Here is a 20,970-nt window from a genome sequence, read left to right on the forward strand (position 1 = left end):
TCAACAAAATGTTAATCTACATTTATACCTCCAAAGCTTTAGGAATCATTAATTAAAAAAAAGTCAAGATAAATCAATCCTTTATGTGTCAGATTACTAGATTTAGCAAATAAAAGCACAAGATACCCAGTTGAATTTGAATTTCAGATTAATAACAAACATGTTTAATTATGTCCCAAATATTGCATGGGACATAATTATATTAAAAAATAGTGTTTTTATATGAGATTTAAATTTGACCAGGCATCTTGTATTTTATCTTGCAATTCTACATGTGTTTTCCCCTCACTAACATCAGTGAGATATAGAAAGAACATGGGGGATTACTAATACTTTTCTTTATAGTAAAGGGATATTACCAGCTTGTAAAAAACTGCTGTGTTCCAGAAGTATGAAAATTCTCTATGGTTTCTATAGGTCAACATATTCATTGTTTTGATTAAGTATTGTTGTTTAACAAAGGACTACAAACAACAGCAACCATTTTATTATGTTTCATGATTCCATGGGTTGGTTGGGGGTCAGCAGGGCCATATTTGTACCCTTGACTTGTGGTCTCCCATGTAGTGGCAGGCAAATGGTGACTGTGTCTGGGTTCAGGGCTGGGTATTTGAGGCCTCAGTGCTTCTTCTTCCCACTCTCCATATGGTGTCTAAACTCCTAGGACCCCTTCATGCAACTTCTCTCTCCCACAGGGTAGCCTGGATTTCTTGCATGATAGTTCAGGGCTCCAAGAAAGGAGAGATGGAAGCTGCCAGACCTTCTTAATGCTTAAGCTCCAAAGTGACCGGAATGCTATTTCTTCCCCATTCCATAGATAAGAATAGTCATGAATCCTGTCCCAGGTTAAGAGGACCAACAGAACCTCAAGAAGTGATATGTGTGTACAGGATGATGTGGTATTGTTAGAAATTTGTCTCTGGAGATATCTGTGGTCTTCAATGTCAGTGAGGTAGTTGCTGTGGTTTGTTTTCAGTATCCTTATTTGCCCTCCCTAGGACTTCATTTTCCATCCAATGTTTATACTTTTGCAATAATAAAAACTAGTTTAATAGCAACATGAGTCATCTCCACCTTTTCTTATTCTTGCGAAGTTTATCAAGCAGTTTGTTTTAAGCATCTTATATATACTCTTGCACACAGGAAGAAGAAAGTCCCTACCCTTAAAATATTTTTCTTTGGAATATTTAATGTTCATATATTGTTGTAGATCTGTTTTTGTTTGCATGTTTGTTTTTAGTAAACAATAATCAGAACACATCTTCTTGCCCATTTATCTAATCTCCTTGTTTACCCATGGCTTGTCCATCAGCAACACAGAAACATTTTGGCTTTGGTTCAGAGAATCATTGAATTTCTGAGATATTTCTATGAGATACATTGTTTAGACAGATCTATGGGGGGGAGGGGAAGCAAATTACACATTTTGGGGCAATAAAATGAAATGACCTAGAAAGTGACTTAGTGTTTATTTCTATGAACCTTATTGCTTTGTGACTTTCTTGCCTGTTATCAGAGAGAACAAAGACAAAAGGCCTTGGCATGGTGTTCCAGGTTGTCTGTGATTTGGCCATGACTTTAATTGACATTATTTGTAATGTTCCTTCTCTTTCACTCTCTCAGTTCCTCCTCCTCACCAAACCACACATTAACCTGTTCTCTGACTAAAGAGTCTGCTTAATATTCACCAAATTTTCCATTACCTCCCACCCCCAAAACACATGTGTCTTTGTATATATGGCTTGTTTAACTTGGTGCTTTCCCCACTCCTCTTGCTTCCTCCACCTAGCCCCTAATCAACCTTAGGAACTTCAAGACTAATGTAAATGCTACTTGTCCCATGAAACCTTTACCATTATCAGTAGCTGGAATTATTATTTTCTTTCTTTCTGGAGCACTTATAGCATGCATAGTTCTTTTATAGTAGTGATCATATTCTGCATGTGTTTTTCTTTTTTAATGGATTTTTTTCTTCCCACTGGATTTCATATCCTTAAAATGATAGTTATAACAACATCTTTCACTTAGTAGTGCTTTGAAAAGCTCTCTACAAACTCCTTACATTAGTCTTTACATTATTGATTTTTATTTCTGAAACAAGAAATAATGCCATAGTATTATTATCTCAGTTTCTCAGGTGAGTCAATTTACTGAACATCACTTAGCTAACTGGTAGAGCCAAGGTTTGAACCCAAGTCCACCCAACCCAGCCCAAATTGTAACCACCATGTGAGGGGTCAGGGATAATGGCCTTTTCACCCTCAGAACTCCTAGTGCCTAATAAACTGATTTTACCATCCTAATTTTTTTCTTCCTTACTATTTATTTTACAAGTTTTTTTTAATTAAAATTTTTTCTTCCTTTAGTCTCCTTCCCCATCACTTATTTGAGAACTGCATACCTATTACAATTCTTAGCAAGGGAGGAAGATTTTTAAACCTCATTTCTTTGTTTAAAAAATTAAAACAATTGAATATATTCCATTTCTACTGTATTATGCAGAGTGAAACATACATTTGATTTCACTAAAGGCAGGTTAAAATTTTTATTTGTGTATATTGAGAAAAAAAATTGCCTATTTTATAAATGCCGAAGTAAGGACTTGAGGTATGTCAAATTAAATAGGATTCTGATAAAAAACAAACAAAACAAAAATTTGGCTGATTTTTTAGTTGCTGAGTTGTTGAATTGCTATATGCATCTCTTCTCCATTTTGGTAGTATCAGTGCCACACTTAGAAAAAAATATGTATGTCCTTATACCTCCCCTTCATCATCCTCATAATGAAATAATATTAGCAATCCAGGGCACCTGGGTGGCTCAGTAGGTTAAGCATCTTCCTTTGGCTCAGGTCATGATCCCAGGGTCCTAGGATGGAGTCCCACATCAGGCTCCCTGCTCAGTGGAGAGTCTGCTTCTCCCTCTGCCCCTCCCTCCCCTGCTCGTGCTCTCTCTCTCTCTCTCTCACACACACACAAATAAATAAATAAAATCTTTAAAAAAATATTAACAATCCATAAGATACAAGTATCATTAAGTTGACACAGTAGGTATATGTTGAATTAATTATTAGGTGATTTAGTTGCTAATAGTCAATTGAGTTGTGACAGTCACATTTTGCTATTTGACTTAAAATTACAATGGCATTAATATACACATGTATAATTTTTTCTAGTTCCCTGAGGACAATTCTTTTCTGAGACACTTTCTTTTCTTTCCATTCCTCTTCCCTCACAATTTCATTCTTTCCATTCTCTTATATAGTGGTGGTGGAGGCAGTGCTGTCTTATAGTTTTCACATACAGCTTTCACTTTAGGTTTCAATTGTAGAGAAATATATTATTTTATTTGAGATCCCAAACCACTTACATCAGTGGGAAATAGAAAAATTGATGTCTCAAAGCCTGTTATTAAACCATAGTGAGAAAAGATGGAAAACCCCTCAGTTTGATTTTGTGCCTGACATCTTTCATGCCTGGCCACAAACAGGTATTTATTGAAAATACATACCTCTAACTCCTATTGGCCTCCCACTAACTTTAGATTTTAGTGCTGCAGCTTCTAAAGTTGTCCTATTTTTACACTGGCATGTTGGATTCTTCTTTAAAGTTTTTTGTATATCACTCAAGTGAAAGGAATGAGTTGTTCCATTGGGTGGGAAAATAATATGGAAATTAATAAGATAGAGGCTTCTTACATCTTATACACAGATATAGGTGAGTGTACAATTTAAATGAAAAAAAATCCCATATGTCAGAATGTGCCAGAACATATAAAGAAAACTACTTAGCATAGCATTTGAGGCATTCCATATCTTGTCCCTATATGCATTTCTAGTCCTCTCTCATAATAATTCCTCTTTCAACGTCAGCACAGTACAGGGGATGACAGAATCAAATTCAGTAGTGTGCAAAGCAGAAGTGGTAAAGTATGATCATCAATGAGTAGTTTATATAAAACATCAGAGTCTGTTACTTGGTACATGATCAAACAACATTATCACCAGACAAATGTGTCTATTTTATATTAGATTCCCCTGAAAGCAGTTCATAAGACCAGAGCCTTAGCACAGGTAGTTTATTTAAGAGACAATTCCAAAAAGCATGTGTAAGAGAACATGAAATGGAAGAGAACAGGCAGGGAAGGAGGAAAAAATATGCTATTTGGGGTTCCTACTGTAGGCAGCAGGAACTTAAGGATCTCTGAGAAGGGACGGAATGTCTCCCAGAATTGTCTAACCAATGGATAGAGACCAGGAATTTTGTCTGGCAGCTCCCATCTCCACTGATTGATAGTTGTTCCCAGTGGTGTTCCCTCTTCAGAACTTCCAGGCTGTCTGTGCTTGGGCTGAGACTCTCACAGAGACTTGGAGCAGACCCTAAGAAAGAATAACAAAGAGAAGCATGGAATGCATTCGAGGTGGGATGGCTTGAAGGATAAGGAACTGTTCCCTTACAGCAACAGCTGAAATCAGAGACTGGTCCAGTGGTTGAGACATCATCTTTTAATCTTTTTGTCTTATTTTGTTCTTTTTACCTGAAATGCTTTCCATTACCTCTATTGTACCTAAGAAATCCTGTTTCAATCCTTACTCTATCACTGTGTTCTAGTCACACTAAATTCATGTGATATCTTAAGGATCCCTTTATTTATTTATTTATTTGTTTATAGCTTATGATAGTCTTTATTCTACAATGCTATGCTTTCCATTTCCCAACCCCTACTCTTAACAGGTAATTCAGCTTTTAAAATGGAATACGTATGTCTCATCTTTACAGAAGGCTTTTTAACCGTAACAATCCAAGTTAATCGTTTCTTATTTATTTATGCTTCTTTTAAGATACTCATCAAACTCTTTTTGCACCTCTCACTCCCTAATATTACCCTGTCTTTGTTATCCTGACATTCCCAAGTTGCCTAGAATGGTGCCTTGCCCTTAGAGAGAAAGCTCAAAGTGCATTTGTTAAACTGAATGAATATACAGCTATAGGAAAGGAGATTCATTTTGCTTATTATATTTGAATTATAGTATGTCAGGTAATTTTGGCCCATTTTCCAACAGAATTTTGAAAGCATTGGCATAAAACTTATTTGTAAACTCATTTTTCAGTCCTTATGTCTTGTCTTACTGAACATAATATCACATGTCCATCGTACACCTTTTCTCATTTACTGTGTTTTGTACTTAGCAACATGTCTTAGTATAAAGTTAAAAAAATGTGTTTCTAACATGGTTTAATTAAAAAAATTAATTTAGCCAAAGCATTTATTTATTTATTTATTTATTTATTTATTTATTAATAATAGTAAATTAGCTGTACCTCAAGCCTCACCTTTGCAACATGTTTTAGCACTTCTGTATGGAATGAAGGATTGAATGAATAGCAGTGAAAACATAGCTGAAAACCTTGGAAAGAAAAAAAAGAACAGGGGAGTAAATACCATTAAAATAAAGGGAAGACAAATGGTAGTACCACAGAGGGGAAATGCACAGACCAAAGCAAATGTATCCACTGCTGTGAGATTGCTGTAACTATTCAAATATTTACAAACATTGGCACAGTGTGGGACAATACTTACTCTCTATCTCTCTAGATTTTTCTATGTGACAAAGCAAAATGTATTTTTTTAAAAGCACAAGAGAAGAGTCTAACTTTCTGGGTATAGTTGTAGATGGGAACATACATCAAAGTCTTTTATATGAGAAACAATCACTTTTCAAACCTGTGTCTCAATGTGGTTAATACCAAGTTTTGCATCTTCATGTAATAATCAAATTACTAGAAATAGGAGTTTATTCTCACTGTCTCCACCCCCACTCATCTCCCATTCATTCTTCAAACTATTGCAATAGGACTCTGGCTTCTACTTTTCCACTTAGACTTCTCTCACTAAGTTAATCAATGACCTCTTAGTGGTCAAATCCATTAGACAAGTCTTAGTTCATTTTATTTAACTTACCTTTAAAATTAGACTCCAAAACTCATTATCTTTTTGAAATTTCTTTGCTGTCAGTTTCCTGATTTTTCCCTTATTGTAACATTTAATGATTTTCACTTCTCTGTTAGATTATAGGGACCATGCATTTCCATCTTGCTATATTTTATAATAGCTTGCTCTTGGTAGAAAGGTAAGGAAGTGATGTTTAGAAATAATTGTTGAATTGAATGGAATCAAATACACAGAAAAGAAGATTTAACAGGTCCATAATATGGGTACTATAATTGCATCTGGTACATAAGTTCATTTGGAGAGAGCATTGACGTAGATTTATTTGAAAGTTTCTCTTTTAGTTGTTGGTCATTTGCTCTCTTTGTTTTTGACCATCATCTCAGTCTCTTTTTAGATCCTACTCTTCCATCTGCGTGATTCCCATATATGGTAATATTTCCTAAGATTTTATTCTTGGACATCTCCTCACTGTGCATGATCCTATCTGCCTCCTTGGTTTGAATTACCTCCCATATGTATGTTGGCTATTAATTGCATATCTTTAGTGCAGATCTCCTCTTAGCCCTCCTTCTATATATCCTAGTTATAAATGAAAGAAAAAAGAACAAAAGGGAGGGATGATAATTGAAAACTGTTCCCCCTCTGAGATTCCTTCTACTTTTACGTATTTGGAACTAGCATAACTTGTAGTTCCCAGCTCAAGTCCTAACTTGTGATTCGTTGCCTGACTTCTCTGGTTCACTCTTTATGGACATAAAATACATTGTTCATTCACTCAAGGTCTTCCCCTTGCCTTGTAACTCCTTAGCACTCTGCACTCTGTCTTAGTAAGTGCTCAGACAATATTAATTAGTTGCTATTAGTGATCTGCCTTTCTGCATGCTAAGCAGATTCTTTCCTTGGGGATCTCCCATAGCCTTTGTGAAATTGTTAGAAGCCAGAAAATTTCACAGTTCTTTTGCCTAAGATGTAACATCTTAGGCAGAGGTATTTTTTTCTCCCAGAAATCTATAATTATTATGAATTTATTATCCTATAAATATTATAGGAAGATGGTGTTTTTTTTTTTTTTTTAATGCAGCTACAGTAGCATTCTCATGTAATCCAAAACTAGGGTAACTGTCTATTGGTTTTAAAAAATGCTCTAAAACATAATTTTCACAGAAGGCAAATTATAAATTTCTTGTCTGATAGCTACTCATCTCTTTGTTTTATTGTGTAGAGGTTATTAAATTAAATAAGGAGGTTGACTAGAAAATTAGAGAGCCACTCATAGTCATTGACACTGTTGGATGAAACTTTTTAAGATACTGTGATCCTTTAGGACTCAATATTACATAAATACAATGCATTAATTTTCCAATGCAGTGTTAAATTTCAGAAAATATCTGCTGAATAAAGTAATTGCCTGATTGTCATTTATGAGCTTACACATAATCTAATTTAAAAGAACTAATTGTAGCAGAATGTTATACTTGTTTAATAATTTAAGGTGTAAGGGCAAGAACAATTAATGCAGATGAAGAAAATTGGACATCAAACTCATTTATTATTCTCCTTGCTCTATTAATCTGTTATCAACTGGCAAAATCGGTGATCTAACTTGGTTTAATTACCATGAAGACTACAATTTAGCTAATCAAAATTTATCATCACTTCCTCCAACAAAGTAGAAAACATTTCATAATTTTGTAATTATGAAAATACATGATGTACAATGTTGTTTGTACACATGCATAAACATTACAATAGTACAATTTCTTTGAGGGAAAATGGAGTATTATCACTTATAATCTGACCTCTGGGCTAAGTATAATTTAAGAAAAAAATAGTGCATTTTGAGAGCAAGAGAGCTATTGCTCAATGATTATTTTTCCTTGGATATTTTGTTTGTTTTAACTTTGTAAGTGACATTCATACACAGTCTTAAATATTAGTTCAGAGATTGTGTAAAAATGTGTAAGATCAATTTTGTAACTACTGAGATTGTAAAAACAGGAAATAACATGAACAATTCCCTGAAAAAAAAAAAGTGAATTTTTTTATTTCTCCTCAGCTCCGTAAGGCTATTATAGATCATGTGTCAGACTCCTTTTTGGATACAACAGTTCCACTTTTGGTTCTCATTGAAGCTGCCAAGAATGGCCGAGAAAAGGAAATAAAAGAATATGCTTCAATATTTCGTGAACACACCAGCAGGCTTATAGAGGTAAGCATGCTAGAACTGTAACTACTCTAAATCCAGGAGAATGAAGCTCTCATTCCCCTTTTACAGTTGAATTGTACTCAGATAAAAACTTTTGAAAACTTATTACAAATGAAGCCAAGTTCAGTATTTTTTATGTATATTTTTTAAAAGGTACACACACACACACACACACACACACACAAACTTGTTAAATGCAGATACTTTGTTTTATCTTTACAAAGGTTTTCTTCCTGTTCTAACATGAAAGTATTAAATACTTACCTCATGCCATTTTATTATTTCTCTACCATCTTTTCATGGCTGTATTACTCCGTCAGCCTTTTCATTCATATTCAACCATGTAACGTGACTATAGAAAAAGAATGCCAGATATACAGGGGTAGAAATATCCAGAATAAATAAGTGGGGATAGTAGATTGGTCCATGTCCCAGTAGAGGCAAGAGGAGATGATACAACTATAATTTCTTCAGCTTGGAAGCTGGAAGCATGGAAATGCCCCATAATTTGGGGGCAAGGTGGCATATTGCTGAAAGAGCCATAAAATGCTAGACAATTCCTAGGAAACAGATAATAGAACCTATTGTATTATGAGGCTCAATAAGGCAGCCACAGTATAAGAGAGTCTGAATGGAAGGATTTCTAACACCAGTAAGGTGACAGTACTCACATGGCCAGGAACTGGTAGTGGAAAGGGGAAACTGTGCTTGATTGGATTCATATACCAGAGCCGATCTACTGCTAGGACTCATCAGTATGACTGCACTGTTGTTTATGGCTAGTGTCTGCTCTCATTGGCAGCACCATGCCATACTGATTATTAAATGTTCTGACTGCCACACCTTCATATACTGGCCATGAACTTTGTGGTGAATATGTTTGGGGGCTCAAATTACTTGTAAAATCATGTGAGTCAGAAATAGACACCACCTGAATTAGAATCACAGCATTTTATATAACATCTATTAAAATAGAGGACTTTCCCAATGTCTTTAATGTAGATCCACTGGGAAGGAAGTTTCCAATGTAGCTAGCATTTGCACTATAAACTCTCTGGTTCCTAGTCTTCACATCTAGAAAGTGAAAGGAGTTGATAAATAGATAATTACTAAGATCATTTCAGCCCTAAAACTGACCTACCTCCAACTCTGAAATCCACTTTGAACTTCCCAAGAACTCTGTGAGACCAGGGTAACTGTTATAATTCCCGTTGACCTTAGGTGGAAATAAAGGTACAAACCCAGACCAGACTAATTAGAGCCGAAGCTGATTTCCAGGCTTACAATTTTTAACTAATTCATTCAATTATTTATTATATTTATTATTTATTCCCTCTTGTATTCATTCCTCAAATATGTATTCAGTCTTCCCCCCAGGAAAATGTTAAAGTAAGAGGCAAAGCAGAAGGAACAGATCATTAAAGGCACCTAACTAAGTGTAGCTCCTGACAGTCATAATCATATTTTCTAAAAATATGTTCTCTAAGCTGAAGGCACACCAAATTATGAAAACAACTTTTTGGTGAAATATTCTGAAAGTAAAAGTTGATTTCTGCTAAAAAAAGTTACATCCCTATTCCTATTTCTTAGTTTAGTGTTGCTGTGAAACATAAAACTCCTAAGGTGCTCAGTAAAGAAGGGCTTCTTGATCACAGTTTTTGGGGAAAAATTCTAAAATCTCTTGGAGATTTTACAGTTCTGAGAAATCCATAGATAAGAAGACCTCTTTAATTTAAGTCAGAATTTCCCCAAATCAGTTTACCTAAGGAGCTCTTCCTTCCATGACACTTACTACTAAAGCTGTGCCTTGACGGAATGCTTGAGAATGATACCTTAATTTATTGTGAAATGATGGTTTATTTTTATGAAGACAGAGCTCTAATAATGTTTTAAAAATTAAAGGATCTTGAAAATTCCATATTTCACATGAACATTGAAAGAATAAAAGATTTTGTAATTTTGAGCTCCTGGGGGACTGAGAATGAGTTTTATTTAATGTTGAAAGTCCCCTTAATACATATAATGAGATTATGTGAGCTTTGGAATCACAGTTCTTATTCTTATTCTTCGTATTACTTAGAAACTGGCCTAAAGTCATTTTCAGTTCCAGTTAGCTTATGCTACATAACACACCATCTCCAAACGTAGTGGCTTAAAACAACCATTTATTATTCTTTCACTGATTTGTAGGTTGACTGGGCAGATGGGCAACTCTCACTTAGGTTCTCTCATGTGATTACTGTCAAATATTGGCTGGGTATGGAGCCCTCGAAAGGTTTGACTGGGCTCGGCATACAAGATGTCACATTCACATGACTGAAAGTGCATGAGAGCTATCAGCTGGGAGCTTAGCCATGGCTCTTCCCTGGAGGACCAATACATGGCCTTTCTATGTGGCTTCAGCTTCTTGCAGAATAGTTGCTGGTTCAGAGATGAGAGATCCCAAAAGCAAGTCAGAGACAGGAAGTAGATACTGATATCCTCTTAAGGCCTGGGCCCAGAAATTGGCGGAATACCACTTCCACTATATATTATTGGAGCCTGCCCAAACAGGAGGGGAGGCAGAGAGGTGTGAGACTTCACCTCTCAATGGAAAGAATAGCAAAGTATGTGGCCACCTTTATTCTACTATACTTCTCTTCTCAGGACTTCATTTGCTTTATATAAAGTGAAGGTTAACGAGATAATGTCTAAGGTCACTGTCAGTTTCTAAAATTCTACGATATAACAAATACTTTTTACAATTGAGAGACTTCTAATTTTCTTTTTATTTTTTTTAAAGATTTTATTTTATTTATTTGAGAGAGAGAGAGAGAAAGGGGGAGGGGCATAAGCAGACTCCCCGCTGAGCACGGAGCCCAATGCAGGGCTTGATCTCACAACCCTGAGATCATGACCTGAGCCAAAATCAAGAGAACCGACTGAGCCACCCAGGCACCCCAAGACTCCTAATTTTCTTACAGCTATAGACTTTGGAGAAAATGAAAGTAGTTTTTAAGTATACAGCTTGCCCACTAGGTTGTTTGTATATATATCAAGAAGGAAAAAAAAAAAAAAAAAGAACACTGCATTTATCTTCCAGGAAAAGTTCTTTTTGAAAGGAGCTGTCTAATCAAGGCAACAGAAAAAATCATCATTAATTTACTACAAACATTGAGCCAGAAGTGTCTGTGACAGAGTCCAGGGAAATAGGAGAGCTTAAATATATGTTTCAGAAGACATTGTAAGTTTACTTTGTATAGATTGTTTCCAACCCTCCACCTTTGTTTTCCCTACTTCTCCTCCACCCAGACTACTTAGACTCATCTTATTCCCAAGCTGGGTAATTTGACAGAGCAGGACAGAAAATCTTATATTCTGAATGACTTCAAGGAAAAGCTATTTTCAACATGTCTGGGTTTTGATACCTCAACTGTGTTTGTCAGAGAAATCTAAAATCAGTGAACTTGTTGCAGTAAGACTTAAATGGAAAGAAAAGTCCATTTTTAAAGAATTCCTATCAGATCTTTGAAGAAAAACTCCATGTTGTTAAAGGAACACTTTAGATAGTGGTTAAAATTGTAACTTTTACCAAAAGAAAAAAGAAAAAAAAAGAAAAAAAACCCTGGATTTGAACACAAAGAAAAAATAATTAGGCAACCAAAAGGATTTGGGGTATTGGAGAAAAGAAAGTGGGAATGAGGAGAAGAGTGGCCAATAAATTGGGCCTCAACTTTCCCATTCTCTAGTGGGGTCATGTCTGAGGTCTCCTGTTATATTATCATGTTTGGTATAAAATGATCATGGGTGAAATGATGGTTATAAAACCCTGGGTAGTGTCAATAACTGGAGAACCTAGATCCTTATGGCTAATTTTGTTTAGTTATGCTGAACTAAGTAACTATTATGCAAAGCTTATCCTACTTTGCACATCCAAGTTACTCTATGTTTTTGGATCCACCAAGCCACAGTAGGGATGAGAAGAAGGAGTCAAAAGGTTGGCATTTTAAAAATCATCTTTACATCGTGATTAGCAATTTAATGACAAATATGCTCTTTGAATTATACTCCCCAATATTTGATCTTGCACTGATGGTGAAATAGGGCACCATTAACTCTACTGACTTCCACCAATAATACCTATTAAACAGGAACTTTAAAATATTGATTTTACCTTAAAATTTAAAGTATTCACTAATTCTAGAGAGTAAGAATTTTATCTGTCATCACATTGAGCCTATTCTGTTAGCCAAGTCTATGCAGCTAGTACTCCATAAATCTGCACTGAATGAAGGAACACATTCATAACACTAACTCACTTTTGTTTCTCTCTAAAAAGTTAACTTCCAATAACTGGACTTGGGACCATGTCTGAGCCCAGTTACTTGGTAGGGTGCCTTCCTATTCTACTGTACATGAATACTTGAAAATAATTCTTCACAATGATATTAGCAAACACCTTTGCCATCAATTATCAAAAGCAAACACTATAAACTCTACTCCAGATCTCCTGAGGGAATATGGAATATGTCACAATTAGATAACATTTTTAAAGAACTTTGCCCACTTCAGAGATAATAGTTTGTAACTTTAATGTGATAATATAATTGTTATTCAGAAGAATGCCATTGCATTCAATACATGCATTGCTTATTACAATGGCTGTTATTTAATATTTCTTTAAAATTAATTTCTAAAAACTCCACTATTATTCTTGAATCATACTACAATTTGTTCTCAGTGATCAGTTCATGCTGAACACTACATAGTTGCTACAAACTAAAAAGGTAAAATCTCCAGTCTATCCCATGGATTTTACCATGTCAATTATCATTAAATATGACAGTGTTAATGATCTAGGCCTGAAGATTTTCTGTGAATTAGAGAAGTTTCTCCATGTGAAAAGCTAGCTTTGTCAGTGCTTTGACTTATTCATCAAAAATTCATCTGTCTTGATGCACCTTATTTTAGTAAGTTTTATGGGAGCCTTTCATCAAAAAGGAAAAAGTGGGTGGACATTTAATTATAATACTTCCCTCCAACCTACAAAGCTGATTGTTCCCACTCACAAAATGGCGAGCCAGATTTAGCAAAGCCCCAGTGCCAAGAGAGAAGGCTGTAGAGGGGACTCTTGCTGTTTGCAAGAAGTGCTTAGATCTCTCAGCTCTACTTCTATCTTTGCTTTTTGACAGAATCCTGTTCGAATGTCACACATTGCTTTAATTGATCATCTGTTATCAAATAAGAATATGCTCAGTTACAAATAAATAAAGCTTTTAGAGTCCCATCTTGTTCTTCCTCCTCCCCACAAAAAAGAAAAAAATTGAAAAAATAAAAAGAACAAACCCATACTTATACTTGTGCACAAACCAACAACTGTTCTCAGTGAGCATCTTGGCAGCTCTCCTCTTTTGATGGGGAAGGGATGTTATAGCTAAGTCAGGAATGCTTTTGCTTATATAGAGCACAGGTGTGACTGCCCACTCTCTGGATTAGAAACTGTTCAACATCTTAATCCTCTTTCAGCTAAAGCTCATGATGACCATGATCCTTATAAACCTAACCTGAATATACAGTGAGTGACCTTTCCATGTTGGAGAGGTTTCTTTATAAATTTCCCATTCATGGTGTTTGGAATGCAGGGAAATGGGGAGTAATACAATTATAGAAAAGCCAGAGCCTTTCCATAGTCAGATGTAGGTATTTTTGAATGAGATATTAGTGTTTTGGAATTAAGAGGAGGGAGAAAACTATATGGGATTAGAGTAGTTTGGGAATTTAGTAGGAAGTAAACAATATAAGTAATATTTACATCAAAACTTGATGACTAGGCAGGAGTTGGATTTGAAAAAACTAGAACTCCAAGTTGAGATACAAGTGTGACTAAAGTCACAATGCTCATTCCTATGTTCCAGGAATGTAATAGAAATGAAATCTAGATCACTAAGTTGGCCGAAGCATGAAGTGTGATAAAGGCAATTGATCAATACAATACCCTTGAATATTTGATTGCCAGGGTGAATAGGTTAGATTTCATCTTAAGAACTGGATGATCCAGTAATGGATTTGGAAAGCTGCAGTTGCTTCTCACCACAGAAGGGACTCAAGGGAAGCCATATTTTAGGAGAGTTTGTGTATGGATTATTTCATATCTGGATATAAAAATTTTCTAACTCCCAATAATTGATTAGAATCTCATGAATATAAACTGGCATTTAAAAAGACTGCATTTAAAACTTAATTTAATCTTATACATTAAAGAGAGAGAAAACTAGATTTAATCATGAACTTGGAACATAAAAGCAAGTGACTCAAGACTTAATGGCATTAGATTGATGCTATCCAATAGAAATAGAAAGCAGAATATAAATATAATTTAAACTTTTCTAGTAGTCACAGTAAAAAAAAAAAGGTAAAAATAAACAAGTGAAACCAATTTTAATAATATGTTTTATTTAAACCAATATACCCCAAAATTTATCATTTCAATATGTAATAAATATAAAAACTTTACTGAGGTATCTTATTTTTTTTGTACTAAGTCTTAGAAACCTGGTGTATATTTTACATATGCAGCCTATCTGAATCTAGACTATCCATATTTTTAGTGTACAATAGCCATACATGGCTGGTGGGTATGTCTTAGACGTACAGGTCTAGATAGATGATTTGCAAGTTGAAGACAGGAGTATATTCATTCATCCATTCATTCATTCAACAAATATGTCTTTTTTATTGTTATGTTAATCACCATACAGAACATCATTAGTTTTTGATGTAGTGTTCCATGATTCATTGTTTGTGCATGCTCCATGCAGAACGTGCCCTCTTTAATACCCATCACCAGGCTAACCCATCCCCCCACCCCCCCTCCCCTCTAGAACCCTCAGTTTGTTTTTCAGAGTCCATTGTCTCTCATGGTTCGTCTCCCCCTCCGATTTCCACCCCCCTTCATTCTTCCCCTCCTGCTATCTTCTCCCTTTTTTTTTTTTTTTAACATATAATGTATTATTTGTTTCAGAGGTACAGGTCTGTGATTCAACAGTCTTACACAATTCACAGCGCTCACCATAGCACACACCCTCCCCAATGTCTATCACCCAGCCACCCCATCCCTCCCACCCCCCACCACTCCAGCAACCCTCAGTTTCTTTCCTGAGTTTAAGAATTCCTCATATCAGTGAGATTGTATGATACGTCATTCTCTGATTGACATATTTCACTCGGCATCATATCCTCCAGTTCCATCCATGTCGTTGCAAATGGCAAGATTTCATTCCTTTTGATGGCTGCATAATATTCCATTGTATATATATACCACCTCTTCTTTATCCATTCATCTGTCGAAGGACATCTTGGCTCTTTCCACAGTTTGGCTATTGTGGACATTGCTGCTATAAACATCGGGGTGCACATACCCCTTCAGATCCCTACATTTGTATCTTTGGGGTAAATACCCAGTAGTGCAATTGCTGGATCATATGGTAGCTCTATCTTCAACTTTTTGAGGAACCTCCATACTGTTTTCCAGAGTGGTTGCACCAGCTTGCATTCCCACCAACAATGTAGGAGGGTTCCCCTTTCTCCGCATCCCCGCCAACATCTGTCATTTCCTGACTTGTTAATTTTAGCCATTCTGACTGGTGTGAGGTGGTATCTCATTGAGGTTTTGATTTGGATTTCCCTGACGCCGAGCGATGTTGAGCACTTTTTCATGTGTCTGTTGGCCGTTTGGATGTCTTCTTTGGAAAAATGCCTGTTCATGTCTTCTGCCCATTTCTTGATTGGATTCTTTGTTCTTTGGGTGTTGAGTTTGATAAGTTCTTTATAGATTTTGGATACTAGCCCCTTATCTGATATGTCATTTGCAAATATCTTCTCCCATTCTGTCGGTTGTCTTTTGGTTTTGTTGACTGTTTCTTTTGCTGTGCAAAAGCTTTTTATCTTGATGAAGTCCCAATAGTTCATTTTTGCCCTTGCTTCCCTTGCCTTTGGCGATGTTTCTAGGAAGAAGTTGCTGCAGCTGAGGTCGAAGAGGTTGCTGCCTGTGTTCTCCTTTAGGATTTGGATGGACTCCTGTCTCATATTTAGGTCTTTCAAACATTTGGAGTCTATTTTTGTGTGTGGTATAAGGAAATGGTCCAGTTTCATTCTTCTGTGTGTGGCTGTCCAATTTTCCCAACACCATTTGTTGAAGAGACTGTCTTTTTTCCATTGGACATTCTTTCCTGCTTTGTCGAAGATTAGTTGACCATAGAGTTGAGGGTCCATTGCTGGGCTCTCTATTCTGTTTCATTGATCTATGTGTCTGTTTTTGTGCCGGTACCATACTGTCTTGATGATGACAGCTTTGTAATAGAGCTTGAAGTCTGGAATTGTGATGCCGCCAGCTTCGCTTTTCTTTTTCAACATTCCTCTGGCTACTCGGGGTCTTTTCTGGTTCCATACAAATTTTAGGATTATTTGTTCCATTTCTTTGAAAAAAGTGGATGGTATTTTGATGGAGATTGCATTGAATATGTAGATTGCTCTAGGTAGCATTGACATCTTCACAATATTTGTTCTTCCAATCCATGAACATGGAACGTTTTTCCATTTCTTTCATGAATATTTTATAGTTTTCTGAGTACAGATCCTTTGCCTCTTTGGTTAGATTCATTCCTAGGTATGTGATGGTTTTGGGTGCAATTGTAAATGGGATCGACTCCTTAATTTCTCTTTCTTCTGTCTTGTTGTTGGTGTATAGGAATGCCACTGATTTCTGTGCATTGATTTTTTATCCTGCCACTTTACTGAATTCCTGGATGAGTTCTAGCACTTTTGGGGTGGAGTCTTTTGGGTTTTCCACATAAAGTATCAGATCATCTGCCAAGAGTGAGAGTTTGACTTCTTCTTTGCCAATTTGGATGTCTTTTATTTCCTTTTGTTGTGTGATTGCTGTGGCTAGGACTTCTAGTACTATGTTGAATAGCAGTGGTGATAGTAGACATCCCTGCTGTGTTCCTGACCTTAGGGGGAAAGCTCTCAGTTTTTCCCCATTGAGAATGATATTCACTGTGGGTTTTTCATAGATGGCTTTTATGATATTGAGGTACAGACCCTCTATGCCTATACTCTGAAGAGTTTTGATCAAGAAAGGATGCTGTACTTTGTCAAATGCTTTTTCTGCATCTATTGAGAGGATCATATGATTCTTGTTCTTTCTTTTGGTAATGTATTGTATCACTTCGATTGATTTGTGGATGTTGAACCAACCTTGCAGCCCAGGGATAAATCCCACTTGGTCGTGGTGAATAATCCTTTTAATGTACTGTTGGATCCTATTGGCTAGTATTTTGGTGAGAATTTTTGCATCCATGTTCATCAAGGATATTGGTTTGTAATTCTTTTTGATGGGGTCTTTGTCTGGTTTTGGGATCAAGGTAATGGTGGCCTCATAAAACGAGTTTGGAAGTTTTCCTTCCATTTCTATTTTTTGGAACAGTTTCAGAAGAATAGGTATTAATTCTTCTTGAAATGTTTGGTAGAATTCCCCTGGGAAGCCATCTGGCCCTGGGCTTTTGTTTTTTGGGAGATTTTTGATGACTGCTTCCATTTCCTTAGTGGTTATAGGTCTGTTCAGGTTTTCTATATCTTCCTGGTTCAGTTTTGGTAGTTGATACATCTCTAGGAATGCATCCATTTCTTCCAGAATATCTAATTTGCTGGCATAGATTTGCTCATAATATGTTCTTATAATTGTTTCTATTTCTTTGGTGTTGGCTGTGATCTCTCCTCTTTCATTCATGATTTTGTTGATTTGGGTCATTTCTCTTTTCTTTTTGATAAGTCTGGCCAGGGGTTTATCAATCTTGTTAATTCTTTCACAGAACCAGCTCCTAGTTTCGTTGATCTGTTCTACTGTTCTTTTGGTTTCTATTTCATTGATTTCTGCTCTGATCTTTACTATTTCTCTTCTCCTGCTGGGTTTAGGCTTTATTTGCTGTTTTGTCACCAGCTCTTCTAGGTGTAGGGTTAGGTTGTGTACTTCAGGCCTTTCTTGTTTCTTGAGAAAGGCTTGTATTGCTATATACTTTCCTCTTAGGACTGCCTTTGCTGCATCCCAAAGATTTTGAATAGTTGTGTTTTCATTTTCATTGGTTTCCATGAATTTTTTAAATTCTTCTTTAATTTCCTGGTTGACCTATTTATTCTTTAGTAGGATGCTCTTTAACCTACATGTATTTGAGTTCTTTCTGACTTTCCTCTTGTGATTGAGTTCTAGTTTCAAAGCATTGTGGTCTGAAAATAGGCAGGGAATGATCCCAATCTTTTGGTACCATTGAGACCTGATTTGTGACCTAGGATGTGATCTATTCTGGAGAATGTTCCATGGGCACTAGAGAAGAATGTGTATTCCGTTGCTTTGGGATGGAATGTTCTGAATATGTCTGTGAAGTCCATTTGGTCCAGTGGGTCATTTAAAGTCTTTATTTTCTTGTTGATCTTTTGCTTAGACGATCTGTCCATTTCAGTGAGGGAGGTGTTAAAGTCCCCCACTATTATTGTATTGTTGTCGATGTGTTTCTTTGCTATTGTTATTATTTGGCTTATATAATTGGCTGCTCCCATGTTAGGGGCATAGATATTTACAATTTTTAGATCTTCTTGTTAGACAGACCCTTTAAGTAGGATATAGTGTCCTTCCTCATCTCTTATTACAGTCTTTGGTTTAAAATCTAATTTATCTGATATAAGGATTGCCACCCCAGCTTTCTTTTGGTGTCCATTAGCATGGTAAATGGTTTTCCACCCCCTCACTTTCAATCTGGGGGTGTCTTTGGGTCTAAAATGAGTCTCTTGCAGACAGCATATCAAGGGTCTTGTTTTTTTTATCCAATCTGATAGCCTGTGTCTTTTGATTGGGGCATGTAGCCCATTTACATTCAGGGTAACTATTGAAAGATAGGAATTTAGTGCCATTGTATTGCCTGTAAGGTGACTCTTACTGTATGTTGTCTGTGTTCCTTTCTGGTCTATGTTGCTTTTAGGCTCTCTTTGCTTAGAGGACCCCTTTCAATATTTCTTGTATGGCTGGTTTCATGTTTGCAAATTCCTTTAGTTTTTGTTTGTCCTGGAAGCTTTTTATCTCTCCTTCTATTTTCAATGTCAGCCTAGCTGGATATAGTATTCTTGGCTGCATATTTTTCTCATTTAGTGCTCTGAAGATATCCTGCCAGTCCTTTCTGGCCTGCCAGGTCTCTGTGGATAGGTCTGTTGCCAATCTAATGTTTCTACCATTGTAGATTACATATCTCTCTCCCGAGCTGCTTTCAGGACTTTCTGTTTGTCTCTGAGGCTCGTAAGTTTTACTATTAGATGTCAGGGTGTTGACCTATTTTTATTGATTTTGAGAGGGGTTCTCTGTGCCTCCTGGATTTTGATGCCTGTTTCCTTCCCCAAATTAGGGAAGTTCTCTGCTACAATTTGTTCCAATATACCTTCTGCCCCCTCTCTCTTTCTTCTTCTTCTGGGATCCCAATTATTCTAATGTTGTTTTGTCTTATGGTGTCGCTTATCTTTCGAATTCTGCCCTCGTGATCCAGTTTGTTTATCTCTCTTTTTCTCAACTTCTTTATTTTCCATCATTTGGTCTTCTATATCATTGATTCTCTCTTCTGCCTCATTTATCCTAGCAGTTAGCGCCCCCATTTTTGATTGCGTCTCATTAATAGCCTTTTTGATTTCGACTTGGTTAGATTTTAGTTCTTTTATTTCTCTAGAAAGGGTTTCTCTAATAACTTCCATGTTTTTTTCAAGCCCAGGTAGTATCTTTAAAGTCATGGTTCTAAACTCTTGATCCGACATCGTACTAATGTCCATATTGAGTAGGTCCCTAGCATTCAGTACTACCTCTTGTTCTTTTTGTTGAGGTGATTTTTCCGTCTTGTCATTTTGTCCAGAGGAGAGTAGATGAATGAGAGAACAAAATGCTAACAGGGTTACAACATCCCCAAAAAATATACTCTAAACAATTCAGAAAAGACCTGAAGCCGGGGCAAAAGAAAGGGAAAGATAGAAAAAAGAAAAAGAAAAAAAAAAAAAAAAAGAGAAAGAAAAAGAAAAAGATAAAAACAAACAAAAACAGCACAAAACAAAAAAACCAGAATATGTTCAAATATGATCAGGCTGGTGCGTAGATCAGTGCCACACACTAGATTTGGGGTGTATTTTGGTCTGTTAGAAGAAAGTGCCTCCCAAAATTTTAAAGAAAGAAAAACTTATATATGTACAAAAATAAGGGTTGATATGATGAAGGGATGGAATATGAATGTAAAGATGAAAATTATAAAAAATTTTATAAAAGGAATTGATAAGAAGTTGGTTGAAAAAAGAAAGAAGAGGATTTAAAAAAAAAAAAGAAAAAAAAAGGGAGAGAATGTGATCAGGCAGGAGAGTAGAACAATACCATACACAAGAGATTTAGGGTATATTTTGGTCTGTTAGAAGAAACTATCTCAAAATTTTAAAGAGAGAACAACTTATATATATATGCCAAAAATAAGGGTAACTACTATGAAGGGATAGAATATGACTCTAAAAATGAAAAATATGTTTTTTAAAAAAGGGATTGATAAGATGTTGGTTGAAAAAGGGAAAAAGAAAAGTTAAAAAAAAAGATAGATAAAAAAATTAACTTTGAAAGACTAAAGAATCATGGTAAAAAAGCCATGAATTCTATGTGCAGTATTCTCCAGTGTTGGAGTTCTGCCGTTCTCATTGATTGGTAAACTTAGTCTTGGCTGGCTGTTCTCACTGATCTTCTGGGGGAGGGACCTGTTGCCGTGGTTCCC

The 20,970-nt window shown here is 36.0% G+C and overlaps 1 protein-coding gene across 3 annotated transcripts in view; it reads left to right on the plus strand.

Moving 5' to 3' along the window:
• Positions 1 to 20,970, plus strand: part of CTNNA3 (catenin alpha 3) — a 1,800,030-nt gene that overhangs the window by 945,839 nt on the left and 833,221 nt on the right. For all 3 annotated transcript variants that reach the window (XM_078077659.1, XM_078077660.1, XM_078077661.1), the window contains one exon: positions 8,009 to 8,161. In XM_078077659.1, coding sequence (XP_077933785.1) covers positions 8,009 to 8,161 — 153 coding nt within the window. The remainder of the gene's footprint in view (positions 1 to 8,008; positions 8,162 to 20,970) is intronic.

This window comes from Halichoerus grypus, chromosome 7, assembly GCF_964656455.1.
Source record: "Halichoerus grypus chromosome 7, mHalGry1.hap1.1, whole genome shotgun sequence".
NCBI classification, from domain to species: domain Eukaryota; kingdom Metazoa; phylum Chordata; class Mammalia; order Carnivora; family Phocidae; genus Halichoerus; species Halichoerus grypus.